Source organism: Thalia democratica, chromosome 6 (genome assembly GCF_965202585.1).
Source record: "Thalia democratica chromosome 6, ktThaDemo2.hap1.1, whole genome shotgun sequence".
NCBI lineage: Eukaryota > Metazoa > Chordata > Thaliacea > Salpida > Salpidae > Thalia > Thalia democratica.
In genome coordinates this window covers 27,487,315-27,506,460 of record NC_139170.1, presented here as the reverse complement: position 1 = coordinate 27,506,460, position 19,146 = coordinate 27,487,315, and the positions used below count along the sequence as shown (strand labels likewise).

Genomic DNA, 19,146 nt, shown 5'->3' with positions numbered 1-19,146 from the left:
ATACCCCGTGGTAAACTAGTAATTTAAAACAATATTTATTAATTAATCTTGATAAGGAATTTAATTTATTTTATTAATATCAAAATTATACTTATATTTTAACAAAGATAATAACTAATAATGTTAAATGTATCTATATGCTATTATAAAAACATTTGTAATCAGTTTAACTTTCATTTTATATTCTAAAAAACCTTTTTTTATTAAAAAGATATTTTTTAAGACAGTTTTGACTTTAGTTACCGTTTTATAAAGTACTATTTTTAAATAATCAAATTAACAAAATTTTAATACTAATAAAATATGGTTTTATTACTACTCTAAGATTTTATAAATAGACAATGATGTTTTGTATTTTATTCTAGGGATTTATAATACATTTTTAGTTAAAAGTTCTTTTTTGGAAGTAATAAATTTTTTTTAAGAAAAAAAAGAAGGTTTTTGAGAAATAATGCTTGTATTAATTTCGAATGTAATCTTGTTTAAAATATATTTTCTTGAAATCAAAAATAAAATAAAGAATAATATCCCTTATATAGTAATAAATTGTTTTATAGTGTTTCTAAATGTTATTAAAAGTGCTAGCAGCAGAAGTACTTTTCAACTTTGATTGGTTAAAATTTAAAAATAGTAATATGGATGTTTACAAACAACTACTATAAACACATAAAAAAATTAAATTGAAAGATTGTTGCTATCATTAATGTTTTTATAATTGTTGCTGCTGTAAAGTTTGTGTTTTTTGCACATTATTTTGTAAAATAAGTTTGTAAACTTTAGAATTAAATTTTTGAACCATATGTGGCCTGATGATAATCAGGCTTTAAAATTACTTTGAGTTGAACATTGCAAGATCAAAACCCGATGGTGACACATACTCAAAAAATAAGAACATTTTATTTATAAGCCTATTTTTATGGCAGCTTTTTTTTACAAACAAAATCACTGCAGGCACCCAAATCAATTTGCCTTTATGTGATGAAGAATTATCCTTGATTAGTTTCAATTCATTGAATAAATACTATAAGTTTATGATATGTTAACTTAAGTTCTATACAAAGTAATTATATAAATATATAATTGAAAAAAAGTTCTAAGTTTACTTTGTGTTAGTTTAGTAATATTTTTAAGGTTATTAAATATCATAAGTTCACTCTCCTGTTAGTGTATTTTAGTAATAAAAGTTATACAAGAAATTTTAAATAGTAGTTTTAATATTAAAATTTAAAGGTACAGTGACTTTAAGTCTCCAATTCTACCTTTTGTAACAATAAAAGTTTTCTGTTTGTTAATCAAAATAACAAATGCTTAATTAAACTTAAAAAGTTGTAACTATGTTTTTTATTAAATAACATTAAGAAATTTTTAATTTATAAATTGATTTTTATTCTTCAACATATTCAGCCCATACCCAAAAGTAAGTTTTAGATTGTTCTGAGGAAGTTAACAAGTTATAATGCCAGTTAGTCAGTAAAATTTATAAAAAAAGTCAAGTTGTCAAATTATTATTTTTGCACTTTAAAATGATTATGTAAATTGATCTTTTGTAAATACTTTTTATAAAGTAAAAGCCACTATTTTTTTAACAACCAAACTAATAACATACAAACAAATAATGTAAAACTAAGTAAATAGTTGTAATCTATGGATAATAAGCTAAAAGTACAAATCAATATTTTTTAATTAAAAACTCAAGTAACTTTTGAGTTCATTTTAATATTTAGTTTTTTAGTTTATAAATAAAGTACTCAAAGTTAAGGGCATAGGGGGGGGGGGGTAAAAACTTTTTTTTTGGTTTTTGGTCTTATTTTATATAGTTTTTACTGAGCTACAAGATGCTTTTTACAAATTTAAAAAATTCAAAATAATTTTTGAGATATAGCCGGTCAAAGTCGGAGGCAACAATAGGTTCCTTATGGGAGGCGCAAACTAAAACAGCAAAAATAGACTAATTTCATTAAAAATCTATCTTCTCCCACGTTTATTGAGATAACTACCTCAAATTTTTAGGAAATGTTCCATAATATATTTAGAAAATTCTGTCTTAAAAAAAAAAAAATAAAATTTATCTAAAAATAAAAACAAAAAAAAAATTTTTTTTTAGTTTTTTTGTTATAAAATTTGAATTTTTTATTTTTTTAAAATTCTGTTCTGACAGAATTTATTAAATATTGCAATGAACATTCCCTAAAAGTTTGAGGTAGTTATCTCAAAAAACTTAGGAGGAGATAGATTTTTAGTGATTTCTAGTTATTTGCTGTTTTAGTTTGCGCCTCCCATAAGGATCCTATTGTTGCCTCCAACTTTAAACGGCTATATTTCAAAAATTATTTTGAATTTTTTAATTCTGTAAAAAGCATCTTGTAGCTTAGTAAAAACTATATAAAATAAGATCAAAAATCAAAAAAGGGTGTTTACCCCCTATGCCCTTAAAGTTAAAAGTTAAAAGTAAACTTTTTTTATGCCTGTATAATACTAAGCCATAGGGGGGGGGGGGGTAAGCCATGTTTTTTACAAGTTGATCTTACTTTAAAGAATTATTTCTAAGCTTGTAGATGCTTTTTATTGTTTTAAAAAATTCAAATTATTTTTTGAGATATGACTAATCAAAGTGGGGCCGCATAATAGGCTCCCTATGGAAAGGGAAAACTAAAACAGCGAAAAAAGACAATTTTTATCAAAATCTATCTCCTCCTACATTTTTCAAGCAATCTTCTTCAAACTTTCACAGTCTAATCTTTATACAAAAACAAAAAACGTTACTTTGGAATTGAAATAAAAATTGTAAAAAAATTTTTTTGAAAAATAAACATGTTTTTTTTTTTAATTTTTGTAATAATTTTTTTATTTTTTTTACATTATTAAAATTCTAAAGTAAAGTTTTTCCTTTTAAAATAAGGAACACTTCCTAAAAGTTTGAAGAAGAATGCTTGAAAATTGAGGAGATAGATTTTTAGTGAATTTTTTAATTTCTGATAAAATTGACCTCAACACAAAAATTTGGCGGTCTGTATGTTTGTATCAGAAAATTTTACAAAAAATAATATATCTCAAAATTAAAATGATATTTTTGAATTCTATAAAAACAGGCTTGTAGTTTGTATTTAAAGCTTTCATATAAAAGCCATAGCTAATTTTTGTAAAAAAAATGTTGGACTCCCTATGGCTTACCCCCCATGGTCAGGGTTATTCATGTGCTAAAAAAGACAGTACAAAAATGACATCTATCATTTTACAAACTAAAACACTTTAAAGCTATATCTGAGAAAGGTTTAATGAATAAGAATATGATTGATACCTAGTTGAAAAAAAAAGTTAAAAATATGATATTACACTGAGCTTAGTAAAGTATCAAATCATTTAGACTTTTACAATTTTTTCATCAATATTTTTCATAGTCAAGTTAATAAAGCTTTTATTTGAAAAAATTAAAAACTGAAAATATGTTAAAAAGAACTTTTTTCTTCATTACTCTTTTTTTATCATTGCAAAGATGTTTTTCAAACACAATGCAAGTAATAAAAGGAAGAATTGCAACAACTAGTAAGTTATATAAGTTTATTGAAGTTTTACTTTAAATATAAACTTATTTAATATTTTTGTCAGCTTAATCTCTTAAATAGTTTTTATATCTCTTAAATCAAATTTTAATTGAACATATAATAATGAAAATTAAAAGTGCTCATAAATTTGATTGTACTTTTTCTTAGCTAAGTAAACTTTGTTTTATATTTAGTTCCATAGTAAAAAATTAAAAACTGTTAAGAATATTTTTAGAAAACAAAAGGTTATACTATATGCATAGTATAACAGTTATTGACAGTTTTGGTTTTCCGATTATTTCAAACAGATAAATAGTATACTATCATAAACTGTTTGTCTTTGTTTTATAGTGTTGTAGTCTAGTACAGTTATTCTTATTTAAAAAAAAGACTTTTAAAAGGCAAACATTAAAAATAACCTTGACTACTTAGTATAAACTCTACTAAAAATTATTAAAAGACCAGAAATACTTAATCAATTGTATATTGTTAAGTTATTGTCTGAGTTTAGCAGAAAGTTCTTAATAAATTCAAACTGTTTAGGCACTAAAGATCATAGAATCACAAATGAAGGGAGATCATTGCTTTGGAAAACTGGTGAAAAAAACAAAAAAATATGTTGTGAAACAGCTAGAAAAGCAGATTTTTTTTGGAAGAGAAAAAAAGAAGGTAGTACGGTAGGTAAGTTTTATTTTATCAGTTAAATATATACTCAAAACAAAGTTTTTTGTTTCAAAATTTTTAAATGCAAAATTGAACTTTAGCACCGTGCTATATTTTCAAACTTTTGAATATATCATTTTGTATTTGTCAGTAAAACAAATAAATTTTATCTTAATCTACACAAAGTTTTCTTAAACAATAATTACAAACAATTTTTACAAAGTAACAATATTTATTTATAAATTTGTTTACATATTTCTACCTATAGTGCTAAAACTTTTAAGCAGGTTTTGTTATCATGTCTAATCTAAACAAAATGTTTTTGAATCTTAAATTAAAAAAATAAATGGTACTTTTTTTAACTCTTTGAAAATGGATTCAAAAATCTTGGAATTTGAGAAATTTAAAAAAAAAGCCTGGAATTTTAAACAACTTTTACATTTTAAGTAGTAACATTTCGATTTGAGACAAAAACTCTATCATATAGATAAACATTTTTGTCATTTTCAATTTTTTCTTATTAAAAAACACATTTAAAGAAGCTTTAAAATATCTTATCAATGTCGTTATACCATTTAACACATTATTTTACCTTAAACTTAATTCTAAACTAAAAAGAGACCCTAAAACGCGTAATTTTAAAAACCTGGAAGAGATTTTGGGAGAAAATTTGCCAAAAAAGTTTGGCAATCCTGGTAGAAATGATCAGTATACAACCTGTAAGCCAGATCTGGTCCTTATAACAGAAATATTTGGTCCGCAATGTTAATTTAGCTTGAAAAAATCTATACAAATTTAATCAATGTGATATTTAAAAAAAAAACAAATATTTTACAATATGGCTTTATTTTGACTTTTTTTACTTTCTTATATAAAACAAACTTTATTGTAAAAAATTATTTCTTTATTAGCAACACAATCGAACATCATTTTCAATTGAAAGCAAGAAATTGGTTTACTACAAGTTTTGTTATGACTATTTACAAAAATTGCTGTAGCCTTTTAAGGGCATAGGGGGGGGTAAACACCCTTTTTTGGTTTTTGATCTTATTTTATATAGTTTTTACTAAGCTACAAGATACTTTTTACAGATTAAAAAAAAAAAATTTAGTTTTTGAGATATAGCCGGTCACAGTCGAAGCCGACAATAGGATCCTTATGGGAGGCGCAAACTAAAATGGCAAAAATAGACTATTTCACTAAAAATCTATCTTCTCCTACGTTTTTTGAGATAACTACCTCAAACTTTCAGGAAATGTTCCTTGATATATTTAGAAAATTCTGTCGGAAGGAATTTTTAAAAAAATAAAAAATAAAAATTTAATATAAAAAATAAACAAAAAAAAGTTTTTTTTTTGTTTTTTTGTTATAAAATTTTTATTTTTTAATTTTTTTAAATTCTGTTCCGACAGAATTTTCTAAATACTGCAAGGAACATATCCTGAAAATTTGAGGTAGTTATCTCAAAAAACGTAGGAGGAGATAGATTTTTAGTTATTTCTAGTTATTTGACGTTTTAGTTTGCGCCTCCCATAAGGAACCTATTGTTGGCTCTGACTTTGACCGGCTATATCTCAAAAATTATTTTGAATTTTTAAAATCTGTAAAAAGTATCTTGTAGCTTAGTAAAAACTATATAAAATAAGATCAAAAACCAAAAAAGGGTGTTTACCCCCCCCCCCTATGCCCTTAAATATTTGTATAGTTTTGCATTTGGCATTAAACAGCAGTTATACTTGAATTGTTGTAAATTCTTAATTAATATTTTTCAGTAGTCTTAGTTTTATTTCAAACGTAAGTTCAAAAAGACTTTTCATACATTTTCTTTGATGCTTTTTGGGCTAAACATGAATTAAAATAAGTATACTATTTCGTTTCTTATAAAAGTTGTTTAATATTTTTATATTTAATAAACTATAATTTAAACAGAATGAAACAGAAATTTCCAACTCAACCTCAAACTATAAAGTAATTGTGAATACTGATAATAGGCATTCTACATTAGTTGTGGAGGAAGTTTTTGAAAATACTCGAGCATTTTACGTTTGTGAAGCTATTCAAGAAGGTCCAACACTTCAAGTGGATTCTAAGGTAATAAAATTTGTTTTATTATAAATTTATATAATTTGTTGTGCAAATAAATTAAATAAATGTGTAGTTTTTAAAGATTAAGGGGGGTCAAACATATTTTTTATCATAAACTGGCTTTTATTTGAAAACCTAGAGTACCTACTATAATATACTTTTTATAGAACAAAAAATATAATTAACTTGTGAGATGTAACCAGTTTTGTAAAAAAAATCTGATACTACTGTATGGAATTGAAAGTTTTCAAAGCCAGTTTTCATGGAAATTTAAAAATTCACTAAGAATCTGCCTTCTCGTTCATTTTTAGAGCTAGAGACCTCAAATTCACAGGAAACATTCCTTTTATACTTTATAAGACTTTAAATGTTGAGTTTTTAAAAATATTATAGTATAAAAAATTAACAATAAACCTAAAAAATAGTTGTTTCTTATAAATTAAACTTTTATTTTCCAAAAAAAAAAAGAAAATCCTTCAATTAATCGATGTAAATATTAGTGATGGACCTACTGTGAAAATTACAAGAAGCTTAGTTAAAAAATGAAGGAAGATATAGATTTTTAGTGAAATAGTCTATTTTCGTTTTTTTGGTTTGCGCCTTCTTTAAAGGATCTATTGAAGTCCCTTACTTTGATGGCTTGTATCTTTAAACTTACTTTGAGTTTTGTTAAGCGGTTAAAAATATCTGACAGCTCAGATAAAACTCTACAAAATAAGATCAACTTCTAAAAAAAACAAGGTAGACCTCTCTTATGCCCTTTATAAAAGTTTATTATAATTTAGTTTAATAAGTGTAATTTTATACAATAAATAGCTATTTTGCATAAAATGTTTGCAATTATTAGTGTTTTTACTTTCTTTAATAAAATAGTTCAAAAACGGGTGGATATAAAGTTCTTGAGTTTAGTATGTTTACAGGGTTGCCACTTTACCTGGAAACCTGGAAAAACCTAGAATTCTACAATTTAGGCAAAAATAACTTGGAAAAACCTAGAATTTTAAATAATTTTAACAACTTTAATAGTAAAATTTCGATTTAAGACAAAAAATCTATCATATAAATAAGATTTTTTGTCATCATCAAATTTTTTATTTTTAAAACACATTTAAAGTAACTTACAGTATCTTTTCAATGTTTTTATACTATTTAAACACAGTTTCTTATATAGAAATTAGCTTAAAACTAAAAAAAGACCGAAAAATGTGTACTTTTAAAAGCCTGGAAGAAATTTAGAAAACCTGGAAAAATTTTTGAAAAAAGAAGTGGCAACTTTGTGTTTAGCCATGAAAAAAACTAACTCCAAATTATCTAAAGTTTTGCAAAAAGTTATAAAAGAGTTAAACGATTTTAACAAAGTTTATTTCAAATAAATTTCAAACAGTGGTTTTAATGTCAACCTAAGTCGAACATGCGTATTTAAAAAAAATGTGTATACAATTTAATATAAGGTTTTAAAAGTGCTACATAAAAGAGTAGCTTTAAATTAAATGTTTCTAAACTATATGTTATTTTACTGAGTATAAGTTTTCATTTCTCAGTTAATTAATAGTCTTTTATGAAAAAACTGCATTATGCCACTGACTGCAATATAAAATTACCTTCAAGTCATACTGTAGGGTCACTGATTTCGTTATCTTTTATTTAATTGTGACTATAAAAATATGTAGAAGTCAATTAAACTTTAAAACACAAAAGTTAAACAAAACAATAATTATTTTTACTATTTTTTAGGTTTACAATTTGTAATAGCATTCAATTGGATGTTTATTTTTTTAGTATTTTACTTGAAGCAAAAGTGTAAAGTTTTTATCAAGTTTGGTTCATCTATCTGAATGTTTAATATTTCTAATTTAAAAGAAATACTTTGACATTTAATATTTGATTATACTTGAAAATTTTTCATGAAACAGGATGAAATTTTAGTTCGAGTTTTCAGAGGCAATGAATTTCTTGCTCCAATGTATGGAATTCTTGGTCAAGCTTTAGTCGTATTTATGTTTAGCCTATATTTTAATTTAAAGAAAAAAAGAAAAACCAGTCTAGGTTTGTAACTAATGGTATTTTTTTTTGAAACAAAAATCATTTTAGCACTAAATAAATTCTATACTTCTTGAAAATAACAACCAAAAGTCATAACATATTTGTAAAATACCTTTAAAAAGAACTTTAAATATATAAAAGATTAACGCATGGAAATGTCTTTTTAAGTAACTGTTTTGTCTTAATATTTAAAATATTGATATTATTTAACGGTAAAGTACTTTTATCTTATGCTGGTTTTGTTTAAAAAAGTTTTTTTATTTACTTTTTCTTAACTACTTAATAAATTTAAATTTTCCTTTTTTGATTAAAGTGTATTAAGTTAAACAACTATCAAAACTGTTATTTAAGTTTTTATTTTGATGAATAGTGAACACCGACCACTATTACAAGTTTAGATAGCTTAAAATCTAGTTTGTATATAAAATTTATTATGAAGTAGTTGAAACACCAATCAGCCTATATCAATCAAGGTGAAAAATATGAAAGTTTGAAGTATATGTAGAATAAATCATTTTGTATTTCATGCAGTTGATTTTGTGTATGATGTACTTTAAAACCTAAACAGTATAAAAATACGGTTAAATACTGTGAAAAGTAGTATTTAATTTAACATTCCAGTAGCCGAGGAAGTGGTTCAAGACGAGGAAGATCCTCCACCCATCGTCATCGAGGCTCCTTCCAGCGTGCTTGTAGAGGATAGTGAGTCGAAACAAGTTAAAAACTAGCTCAAGTGAGTATTCCCTTTTGAGTTATAAAGGCGTGAAGAACTTTGCCTTCATTTATTTTTTGCTATCCAGTAGTTATTGCTGCTTCACTGGCTTCAAAAAATGCATCAAGGTATAAAAAAAATTTGACAATAAATGAAGTTTTGTTCTGTAATAGTTGGCGCCTAGGTAAAAACTAGTAATATTAAGAGTTGCTAGGTTTTGGTTACAGAAAGAACTAGTTAAGATGTAAGAAACTAAAATATTGCAAGTTCTTTGTAGTTTTTAGCTCTTTATTATAAAATTTTAGGTTCATTTAATAGATGTAGAGGTTCAAAGTTTAACGTTTTCAATGGTTTATAATTATAAGATACAATTGAAAAAATTAAAAAGAACATTATTAAACTTTTCTTTCCTCTTTTTACAGTTTATTTTTATTTTCTTATTTATTAATAACTTTTACAGTATTATTCAGTATAGAATTTAAAAAAAGGTATAAAAGTTAATTTAGGGTATACTAGCAAAATCCACCCGCGTTCAAAATCAACCCAATTTTTTTTTTATTTATTTATTATTTTTTTTTTTTTTTGCGTTTTTCTTATTTTTATTTTTCACTGTCACTGTTACCCCTAACCCTTACCCTCGATCGTTAAGCGGTTCTCGAAATTGATTGGGTGGATTTTGATCGCAGGTGTATTTTGAACGTGTCCCTAATTTAGAATTAAACGTTTGTTTAAAGTAGCGGTTGTTATTGTAGTTAAAAGGAAATTCAAAAAAATAGTACGAAGTTTAAAAAAATATCATTATGACTTTACACAAGTTAAGAGATAATATTATTTTATCGTTTATTATTGTAATTCAAAATATAAGATTTTCTCCAAGTTTTTGTGGTTAAAAATTTAAGTAATCTTTGTTGATATTTCTTTTTCTTTTAACATGCAGTTTGACTTAGGAATAGCATTGTAATTTATTACGCTAAAATGAAGTAAATAGTTTGTTAATTTAACTAGCTTTTGTTTCCTTAATAATATACAGGTTTGCCAAAATATATGGAATCCTGGAAAAACCTGGAATATGATAATTAAGGAAAAAACATAGAATTAGAGAAATTTAAAAAAAACGTTGCGATTCGAACAAAAATCACTATAAAATCTGCTAAAACCTGAATTTGCTAACTATTATTACATGTAAAGTAATAAAATTTTGATTAGGTACGAAAATCTATCATAAAAAAAATCATTAAGTTTTTTTTGTTATCATACACATTTAAAATAGCTGTACAATATCATTTCAATATTGCTATACTATTGAAGACAGTATTTTACCTTAAATTTAATTTTATACAAAATATGTAGGAAAAATTTTTTTTTTTTTTAAAACCTGGAAGTTTTTTTCAAAAAACCTTTGGCAACCCTGTATATAATAGTTATGGTTTTATTTTTAATTGCTAAACCTCGAGTAAAGAAACGAGTCTTCATAAACTGTAAATTTAAGTATTTAATATAATTATGTTTTCTGTTGAGTTTTTTTTTTATAGAACTAGTTTATGTAGTTGAAGTTAAAAAACTGAAAATTTTTGGGAGCATAAAGCCTTTAATTAGTTTAAAGAATTAAATTGAATTAGATATTTTTAATTTACAACCTTACATTTCAAATAGTGCCTATTTTTATTAAAATAAGTTATTGATTAAGCCTATACTTTTTTAGTCAGTATTTAGGTTTTTTCGTTTAGTATTTTTTATAAAGTTTAAAAATTTTTTAACTATTTCAATAAATTTTACACAAAGCTGTATCAAACATTAGTTGATGTGAAAACTATTAAACTCTACCGGTAATTTTTACTGTAGTTTACTATTCTGATTAGCAAAGTAATGGGTTTTATGTATCAGGGTTGCCACACACTCAGGAAACTCAGGGAAATTTCAAGTTATAGAAAATTTTAGAGAATTTTGAATCTTTTTTTTTTAACTCCGGGAAACTCCGGGTAGTTTTGGTATTTAAAAAAAAATCCCAGGGAGTTTTTTTTCTAGATCTAGAATGAGATTTCATTAATCCGGTTTCAATACTTTGTTCAAAAAAGTTAATTTTGTTTATTTTTAAGTGCTTATTTAGAAATTTTTTAGCCTTGCAGCTAGCTCTTCAATATTCTTAGAATTAACATCGTAATTTTTTAATAAATAATAAAATATTTAACGATTTGAAAAAAACTCAGGGAAGTTTCTGCTCACTCAGGAAAGATTTTTTGACTGTAAGAGTGGGACCTTGATATATGTATACTAGGCAAATAAGTTAGAGTTTCTATAATCTATAGTATTGATTTCTTATAAAAACTCTTGTGTGATTTTCAGTACCTTTTTTATAAAAACTTATTAATTGTACTTAAAATATTTTGTAAACCAAGTTAAAATTAAATTTTGAGATGCGGCTGAAAAAGTTTTAAAATTAACTAAAGTATGGAAATTTTTAGTATTTAAGAATATTTTATAGGAATAATCTTAACATTAAGTCTTACATAAACATTTTTTTTCAATTTTAAATATTTCTTTGAGATAAGGCCCCTTTAAATTTTTATAAGAAATTGTCATGTAACCAAAATTATAACTGAGTTACACTTAGTTTGTCACAACCTTCACTTTGTTGTGTTTTAGGAATAGTATAGTTTTTTTTAAGTTGTTATTATGAACTTCTTTAGCTATTTAGAGTTTGTAAAGGAGAATATATATATTAGATCGCTTTTAAATATGGTGACCTTTGGGTGTTCAGCTAAAAAAAAAATCTTATATACCACATGTAAGAAAAAATCCGGCTAAAAAGTCTAAGTCAAATTTTTTGGGTCTCATACAGTTTGCAATGGGTTGATTTTCGGAAATCGAATTGTGCCAAAGTAAAAGTTTTTTTAAATAAGCTAAAATTTTGCACACAGTGTTTTTGTAGAAATTGCCATATGTAAAGAGTTTTTTAGCTAAAACTCAAAAGTTGCCTTATTTATAAGCACCCTAATATGTATGTTATTAACTTTATTAGTCTTTGTAAATTATGGTATTGTGCATTTTTTTATAAACAGTAAATAAAATACACATATTTATTTCTTTTAAAAGTTGTTATATTTCATTTGTTTTGTTACTGTTTGCATTTATCTGATCAAGTTTTCTGCGCTTCATAGTGAATTGTAATGTTTAAATACAACGAGTTAATGTATCTAGTATTGCAAGATAAACTTTTAAAAGTTTAATGTTTAGTAATTTAATTATTGACATAAAGTCAAGTATGCAGAAAACTGCAAATTGCGTTCGTACTTTTTTTTGGCAAAAGTTTTGTGTTTAAAATGCATTATTTTCAAAGGTTAATTATTTAAAAAAAGTAATTTATTTCGAATAGAATAGTAATTACTAATAAGTACAATTTTATAGTTTATTTAAACTATATTAAATTATGATAAACGACAATTATAAAGAATCAGTAGAAAAATAATGAACATACAAAACATACTTTTCAAACATATTAAATATCCTATGAATGAATATGCCCACATCCTAGTTTAATGTATTTAAGACCGAAAATTTGCTGAGTTTGCATTGCCAGTTGAGAAAAACTAAAGTGTTTACTTTGAATAAAAAATAGTAATTCACAATATTGATCAAATAATTGCTTTGTTATAACTATTGATATTGAGGTTAATGACCAATAATATTTACTTAAGAATTTTAGAAGAATTTTTTTTTCTGTTTTACAAAGCTAAGTAAAATAATTTATCATACGATAAAGAAAATTAAGTTTCCTATTTAAAAGTATCTTGCACAACTAAATTGTTTGTGAGAAAGTTAGTGTAAGTTGAAATGTTTTAATTAATTTTTTTACAGATTTGATGCATGCTGAAATTTCGGTTGAAGGTTTTATAATATTACATTTTAATAAATTCTTAACTTTATACTTTTACTTTGTTTTTTTTTTCTGTTCCGTGTTATTATTTTTATAAAGACTTGGTAAAGTAGCTTTTTATATTACGTTGCAGCTTTTCTAGTAACAAAGTTTTGATTTATATAAACAAACAATGCAAATATGAGTCTTATACAAAAAAAATTATTAGCTGAAATAACAATATGTTTTTAGATATTTTTTCTAGAATGTGTCTTTAGTTGTTTGAACGGTATAGGGCAAACATATAATAGTTTCTTGTCATAAAACACACTTCAATTGTTTTCAAAAATTTTTTACAAAATTTAACTGTTTGTTTGTTACAACGCAACATTTAAAATTTTTAATTAAACGATATGGTTTTGTTTTGCTTAGAAAATAACAATGTGTGTTTATTAATTAATATGCTTTTAAACATAGTAAATTTTTTATTTAGTTTTTGAATGAATAAGGTCAATAATAACATTTAAAATAAACCAGATTTTAAAAAACTTGATTTAGGTAATTAATTTCAAATGTAACATTACAATTTTTTATATATCAAGTTCACTTTTTAAATTGACAAAACTGATGTTATTATCAGGGTTCGTGCGCGTCAGGCTAAATCAGTTTTTTGAAAAAAGTTGAAAAACGTAATGCTAAATCAGTTTTTTTTTATTTAAAATTTGAGAATCTCAGTTTAAATACTTGGAAATTTTTGATCAAAAAAAAATTGAGAAATCTTTTTAAGTTCAAATTGAGATGTGAATTTATTTCTAAACAGAGATCTAGTTGTTAAAGACAAAATCAGTCAGTATTTGTAAAAATAAATGCTTAAAACCTTTTGTTGAATCTCTAAATAAAATTAAGAATCTTCATTATTTTGTTTTGAGTAGATTATATACGTCATAATAATAAAAAATTCATAAAAAAGTACAGTTTAGACATTACAGTTTAGTTCAACAACTTAGCTATTTGTTTGAATGTGTTTACATCGGCTATGTTTTTCAAAGATTAGTTGGTTGAACTGTTTCAATTTATATTTGAAGGCCTTATATCAAATACTTTTTAGATTAAAACTCTTAGCAGTTAATTCATATATTTTACTGTTTGTTTAAAGTTATTAGAGATATTCCCATTACTAAAACTTGGCTATAAGATATAAATACTAAGTTTGTGGGAGTACAAATTTTAGGTACAAATCATTTTTCTTTACAAGAACAAAATATTTTTTTTTTTAAGTTTAGGTGTAAGCTTTTTAAATCTAATATGAGATCAACAATCACTGTAATTATTTAGATTTTAGGATTTATAATTATGTATCAATTTTAAGTATCAGTCAAAATACTGTAATAAACATTTTTTATTTATTTTAATACACGTGTAAGCTTTTCATTTTAATAAAACACGACAATTCACGTCATTTTATTATAAATCTTCTGGTTATAATGTTTTTACTTAGTGCTTAATTAAGTTGAACAATTGTGTTTAGTAATATATATTAAAGTTTTACACTAGTAATAGATTAGATATAATACTTATTTTAAAACTTACCACTGAATCTTTCATGTTAAGGGCATAGGGGGGTCTTCACCTTTTTTACAACTTATTTTTTGAGTTACAAGCTATGAGTTGCTTTTTGCAGGTTTTTACAGCTCTAAATATTTTTGAGATAAAGCTGATTGAAGTCGGAGACTACAATAATACTAATCAATAGCCTCCAATACCTAAAACGACTTCCTTACTTTGAAAAAATGTCAGGCTAAATAAAAAAAAAATTCGCGCACGAACCCTGAATTGTCACAGTTAAAAGTTTAAAAAATAAATAGATGTTACTTTTAGTATACATAGATTTTAATAGTTATAAAATAGCGACTCCCCGCGAAAGCTATCAATAGATTCACTCTTCTCAAATTTTTAATCTAATTAATCTTGAATACTAATATCTACTAGAAGTAGTTACTAGACTAGAGGTGGTTAACGTATTGTCCGAAGGTAGGATCCGGCCCGCCAAGAGATAACTCTGGCCCTCGACGTAATATTAAGCTTGAGAACGACTTGTTCAAACAAATAAAATTGAGCTTTTTATGATATTCTTAGTTTGGTTTTTAGTATAAAGAATAGTTTATACATTTAAATTTTGCCATTAATAAGTTTTTTTTTTAATTTTTAAAACATAATGTTACAAATTTCGCAGCCCGTTAAGATATTTTTTAGTAAGTCCATTTTTGTGAAAGACTTTTTCTGGTAAATTTGGCTTGCCGACTGAAAAAGTTGCCCATACCCATGTTAGACTAAAAGTATAAGCTGTTAACTCCACATTAAAACGAGATTGTTTGAGAGTTGCTGAAGGTAACAGTTAAAACTACTTGATTTGATGTATAATTTGCTTTGAAAGGCTTGAAACATGTCAGTTCTTTTAGTTTTCTTTTTATTAATTTTTTTAATTAAAATAGAACTTTAAAACCATTGCAATGAAAAACTAAAGACATATATAATATCAGACTAGGTGTTTATACGTATTTAATCTTCTATGATTTTAACTATTAACAGTTTTTTGTTTGATTGAGATATCTTCATTTTTATCTGGACTATTTTTTTATTGCTATCTACTAGTTATACTTCGAGTGCATGCATATTAACGGTTTATATATTTTTTAATTTAAGCTATAAAAAAACTGAAAAGAGTTACTAAGTTTAAATATTTATAATAAATTAAATAAAAAGTGTGAAGTAACTAAAATTTTGTTTTATAAATCATCAATATGTAATTGCGAGTAAAACGTATTGGTATAAATTTTCATTTAATGTTTATTAAACCCAATAAAAACTTATAAATTAGAAAAGATAAAAAGCATCGTTCAAGTTATTAAGAGATTATGACCTAAGAAAGTAATTGGTTCAAGTCTAAAATGTTTTATTTTGGTTTATAAATACTTATAACAAACATAAACAATAACTTTTCTTTATTGACTACCACATGTTTCTGTGTGTTAGTACGTTAACACACGTTAACGGAGCACTGTAATGAAATAAAAACTATCAAGAAAGAGTAGAAGCTAAAGTAGATGTGTATCCTAAAAAAATAGTATATACTAATGTATATTAAAGGTTAATAATAAGTATAATATATAATGTCAAGTCCGACTGTTCTAAAGCCATATAATATTTGTAATTGTTTAATCTAAATTTTGATAAAGTAAAATAACAAATCAAAATGTAACCTACTCACATTAAAGTTGAAGAAATACTGAATATTCGTTAGTTTAGTAAAGAAAAAGTAATGTTTAAATTTTTTATTATATATTCCAGTGAACTTTTTTCGCCAGGATCTCTATTAGCAAACAACTAGCTTTAAATTTTGAATATGTTTATAAATACCTAATGTTAACTTTTTTCAAAAAGAAAAACTAGAAATATATAAGAATTATGATATCGCATTTAAATTTTTAGTTGTCAAAAAGTTGCTTTGTAAAAAACTATATATTACGTAGTCATTTTCTAAGTTGTGATTATAGTTTAAACGCTGATACTGTTTATCGAGAATTGTTATGCACTCGACTTAATTCAAAATTAAAGTTTATTCTTGACAAGATAGACTTAAGCTTAATAAGATTTTTTTTTAGTTGTTGTAAACGTTGACAATTTATTTTCATCTAAAATATATTTAACCTATAACTATATTTTAATTAATACTATAAATGGTTACTGGATATTTTGAAGAACTTAGATAAAATGTTAAAACTATACTTTTGTGTAGTATATTGAACAACGAAAAAAGCTTTGTCTATGGACATTGTATACGAAAAGTTCTGTTATCTAGTCATACATCACTGATACAGTTTGATATCTTGTCCAGACTTATAAAAAAACATTAATAAGTTTTTACTATAACAATTTTTTGAGTAGGAATTAAATCAATTAAAATTTTTTTATTCGTTTTTACAATACATGTATAAAAAAAAAACAATATTAGTAAAAACAGTCGACCCAAATCGCGTTTAACTAAAAAAAGGGAGTGAATTTTCTCTAAAAAAATGAATATTTGTAAGTCTTTACGAATATTTAATTTTACTGTAGCCTAAGGTCGTATCTGTTGAATTTTCAAACGTAAATTTTAAAACTTCTTATAGACTAAAATTAATTAGTAACTTGAAAAAAAAGTTTTTGTTGTATTCACTTTTTTTTAGTATATATGTTTATTTCAAAACTAAAAATTAGGCAAATTAAGTTATATTTTAATTAGTTTCGCTGTTTAACATCTTTTAGATGTCTTGTATGTACTAAATATAGATTTTTAATAATAAAAATTATTTAATTAGCATTTCTAAAATAGATTCTAATAAAAATTGGCGACAGAAGTTCATTTTGCAATTCATTTTTTTGTGAACTTAAAATTTTTAAATCTACGCTTCATAAGAGTTCATATAGATAACTAAACATATTTGTGTAAAACAGTAAACTTAAAAAATTGTAAGATTATGCGTCATTGTAGGTAAATAAAATTATATGTACTATGACATGCTATTATAAAATTATTTAACAAAATTTAAAGTATAAAGCTAAAGTACTAGAAATTGAAATCATTAATAGCAATTTTAACAAGAGGAAACTTACTTATTTAAACTTTCTTTAAAAATTAAATTAAACAACAAAAACAAAACTTAGTAGCGAATTTACAATAATTTAAACAAATTAGAATTATAAACAACTTTTGTTTGCATAAACTTGGCTTATTAGTTTTTATAAATAAAAATTTCTAAAAAACTTAAATGATACATATTACGCCCTTTAAAAACAATGGAAAACATATTATCGTTATAGTTTTTTGAGTATTCAAGTTATTTAACAAGTGTTCACCTATTGCCGATTGACTTTTTATTGGCTTGTTTTTTCAATAGGTCATTCAGTTTCTTAAGGCGTTGGTAACATGTTGGTCCCTTCTTATGTTGAATCGTTGCGAAGTTCTCCCAATATACTCAATATCAAAGAAACATTTGTATTTATAGATTATGTTGAACTTTTGTGGATCAGGAGTGAGATCTTTAACAATCCCATTAAGGGGGTTTATGGTGGAATGAATTATTCTTAAATTTACTGCCCCAAAAGTGCATATTTCTGTCTCCAATTTTTATTTAAAGTTAGTACCGAAAAGAAGTAAAATTGATTCTATAGGGTGTTTTCGAAAACAATGTTAGCTAGTTCTTTCTAAAGTGCTTCTTACCAAAAATTCTGGCATAAGTGAACCATTTTTTATTAGTGTTTTTTTTAATATACTAAATTTGATAGTTTTTAAAATATAATCATGTATATGCGCCATCCGTGCCAGTAATTTGTTAATTCTAAAAGTTTACTAGAATATTGATAAAAATAAATGAAAAAATACCTTTATTTTATTTAAAAAAAAATAAAAAGATTTTATTTTAATAAAATTATTTATTATTATTTTTTATAATATAGTTTTTAATTTCTAAACTAAAGTAATAAAATACTTTGATGTTAAAGTAGTTGTTTGTTACTTTTTTGTTTAACCGTTTATTTTCTATTTTTAATGAAATCTGATTAAGTTTAAACTAATCAAAAACTCTTCAAAACACCTCACGCTAACTGACATAATTTTAGTTATTTAGACGGAATTTTTTAGATTAGTTTAAAGCATTAAATGCGTCAAAATCTTAGTTTTCTACCCACAAATTTTAAGAGAAATCCCCTTTTTTTGTAATACTTAGTTGCGGGACACTATTAAAGTAAAGTTGCATTTTATAAACAGTATTGTATAAATTATAATAAAATCGTAATGGCTTGTATAGGTATATAGTTTTTACTTTCAAAAAAAAAGTTATTGTTACTACAGTAAATTTGGTGATTATTTTGTACTTATAGGTTAAAAGCGTCTTGCTATTTTCTTGAAATAGTTATATATTTTTCTAACAACAAGTATACATAAAAATAAAATATTTGTCAAAAATAGTAAAGATAAACAAATAATGTTGATTGTACGTTCTTGACAGTTTTATACATACTATTCTAAATATAATTATTAAATTCGTACTTAATGGCTTCTTTTGACTTGACTATTGTTTAAATTAAAAAAATGTTTATAGTACGTTTTTAACACTTTGAGTTCATTTTTAGACGAATAAACTAGTTTCGAAAGTCATTGTTTACCTAACTTTAAAATAAAAAATTACATCACTAATTGTTTAAGCTTT

At 24.3% G+C, this 19,146-nt stretch overlaps 1 protein-coding gene across 1 annotated transcript in view; it reads left to right on the top strand.

Moving 5' to 3' along the window:
* The window catches only part of LOC145838923 (O-acyltransferase like protein-like), a 34,978-nt gene that overhangs the window by 1,476 nt on the left and 14,356 nt on the right, over positions 1–19,146 (top strand). Inside the window, exon 2 of the mRNA XM_082946543.1 lies at positions 8,955–9,035. Within this exon, the coding sequence (XP_082802669.1) occupies positions 8,955–9,035 (81 nt within the window). The remainder of the gene's footprint in view (positions 1–8,954; positions 9,036–19,146) is intronic.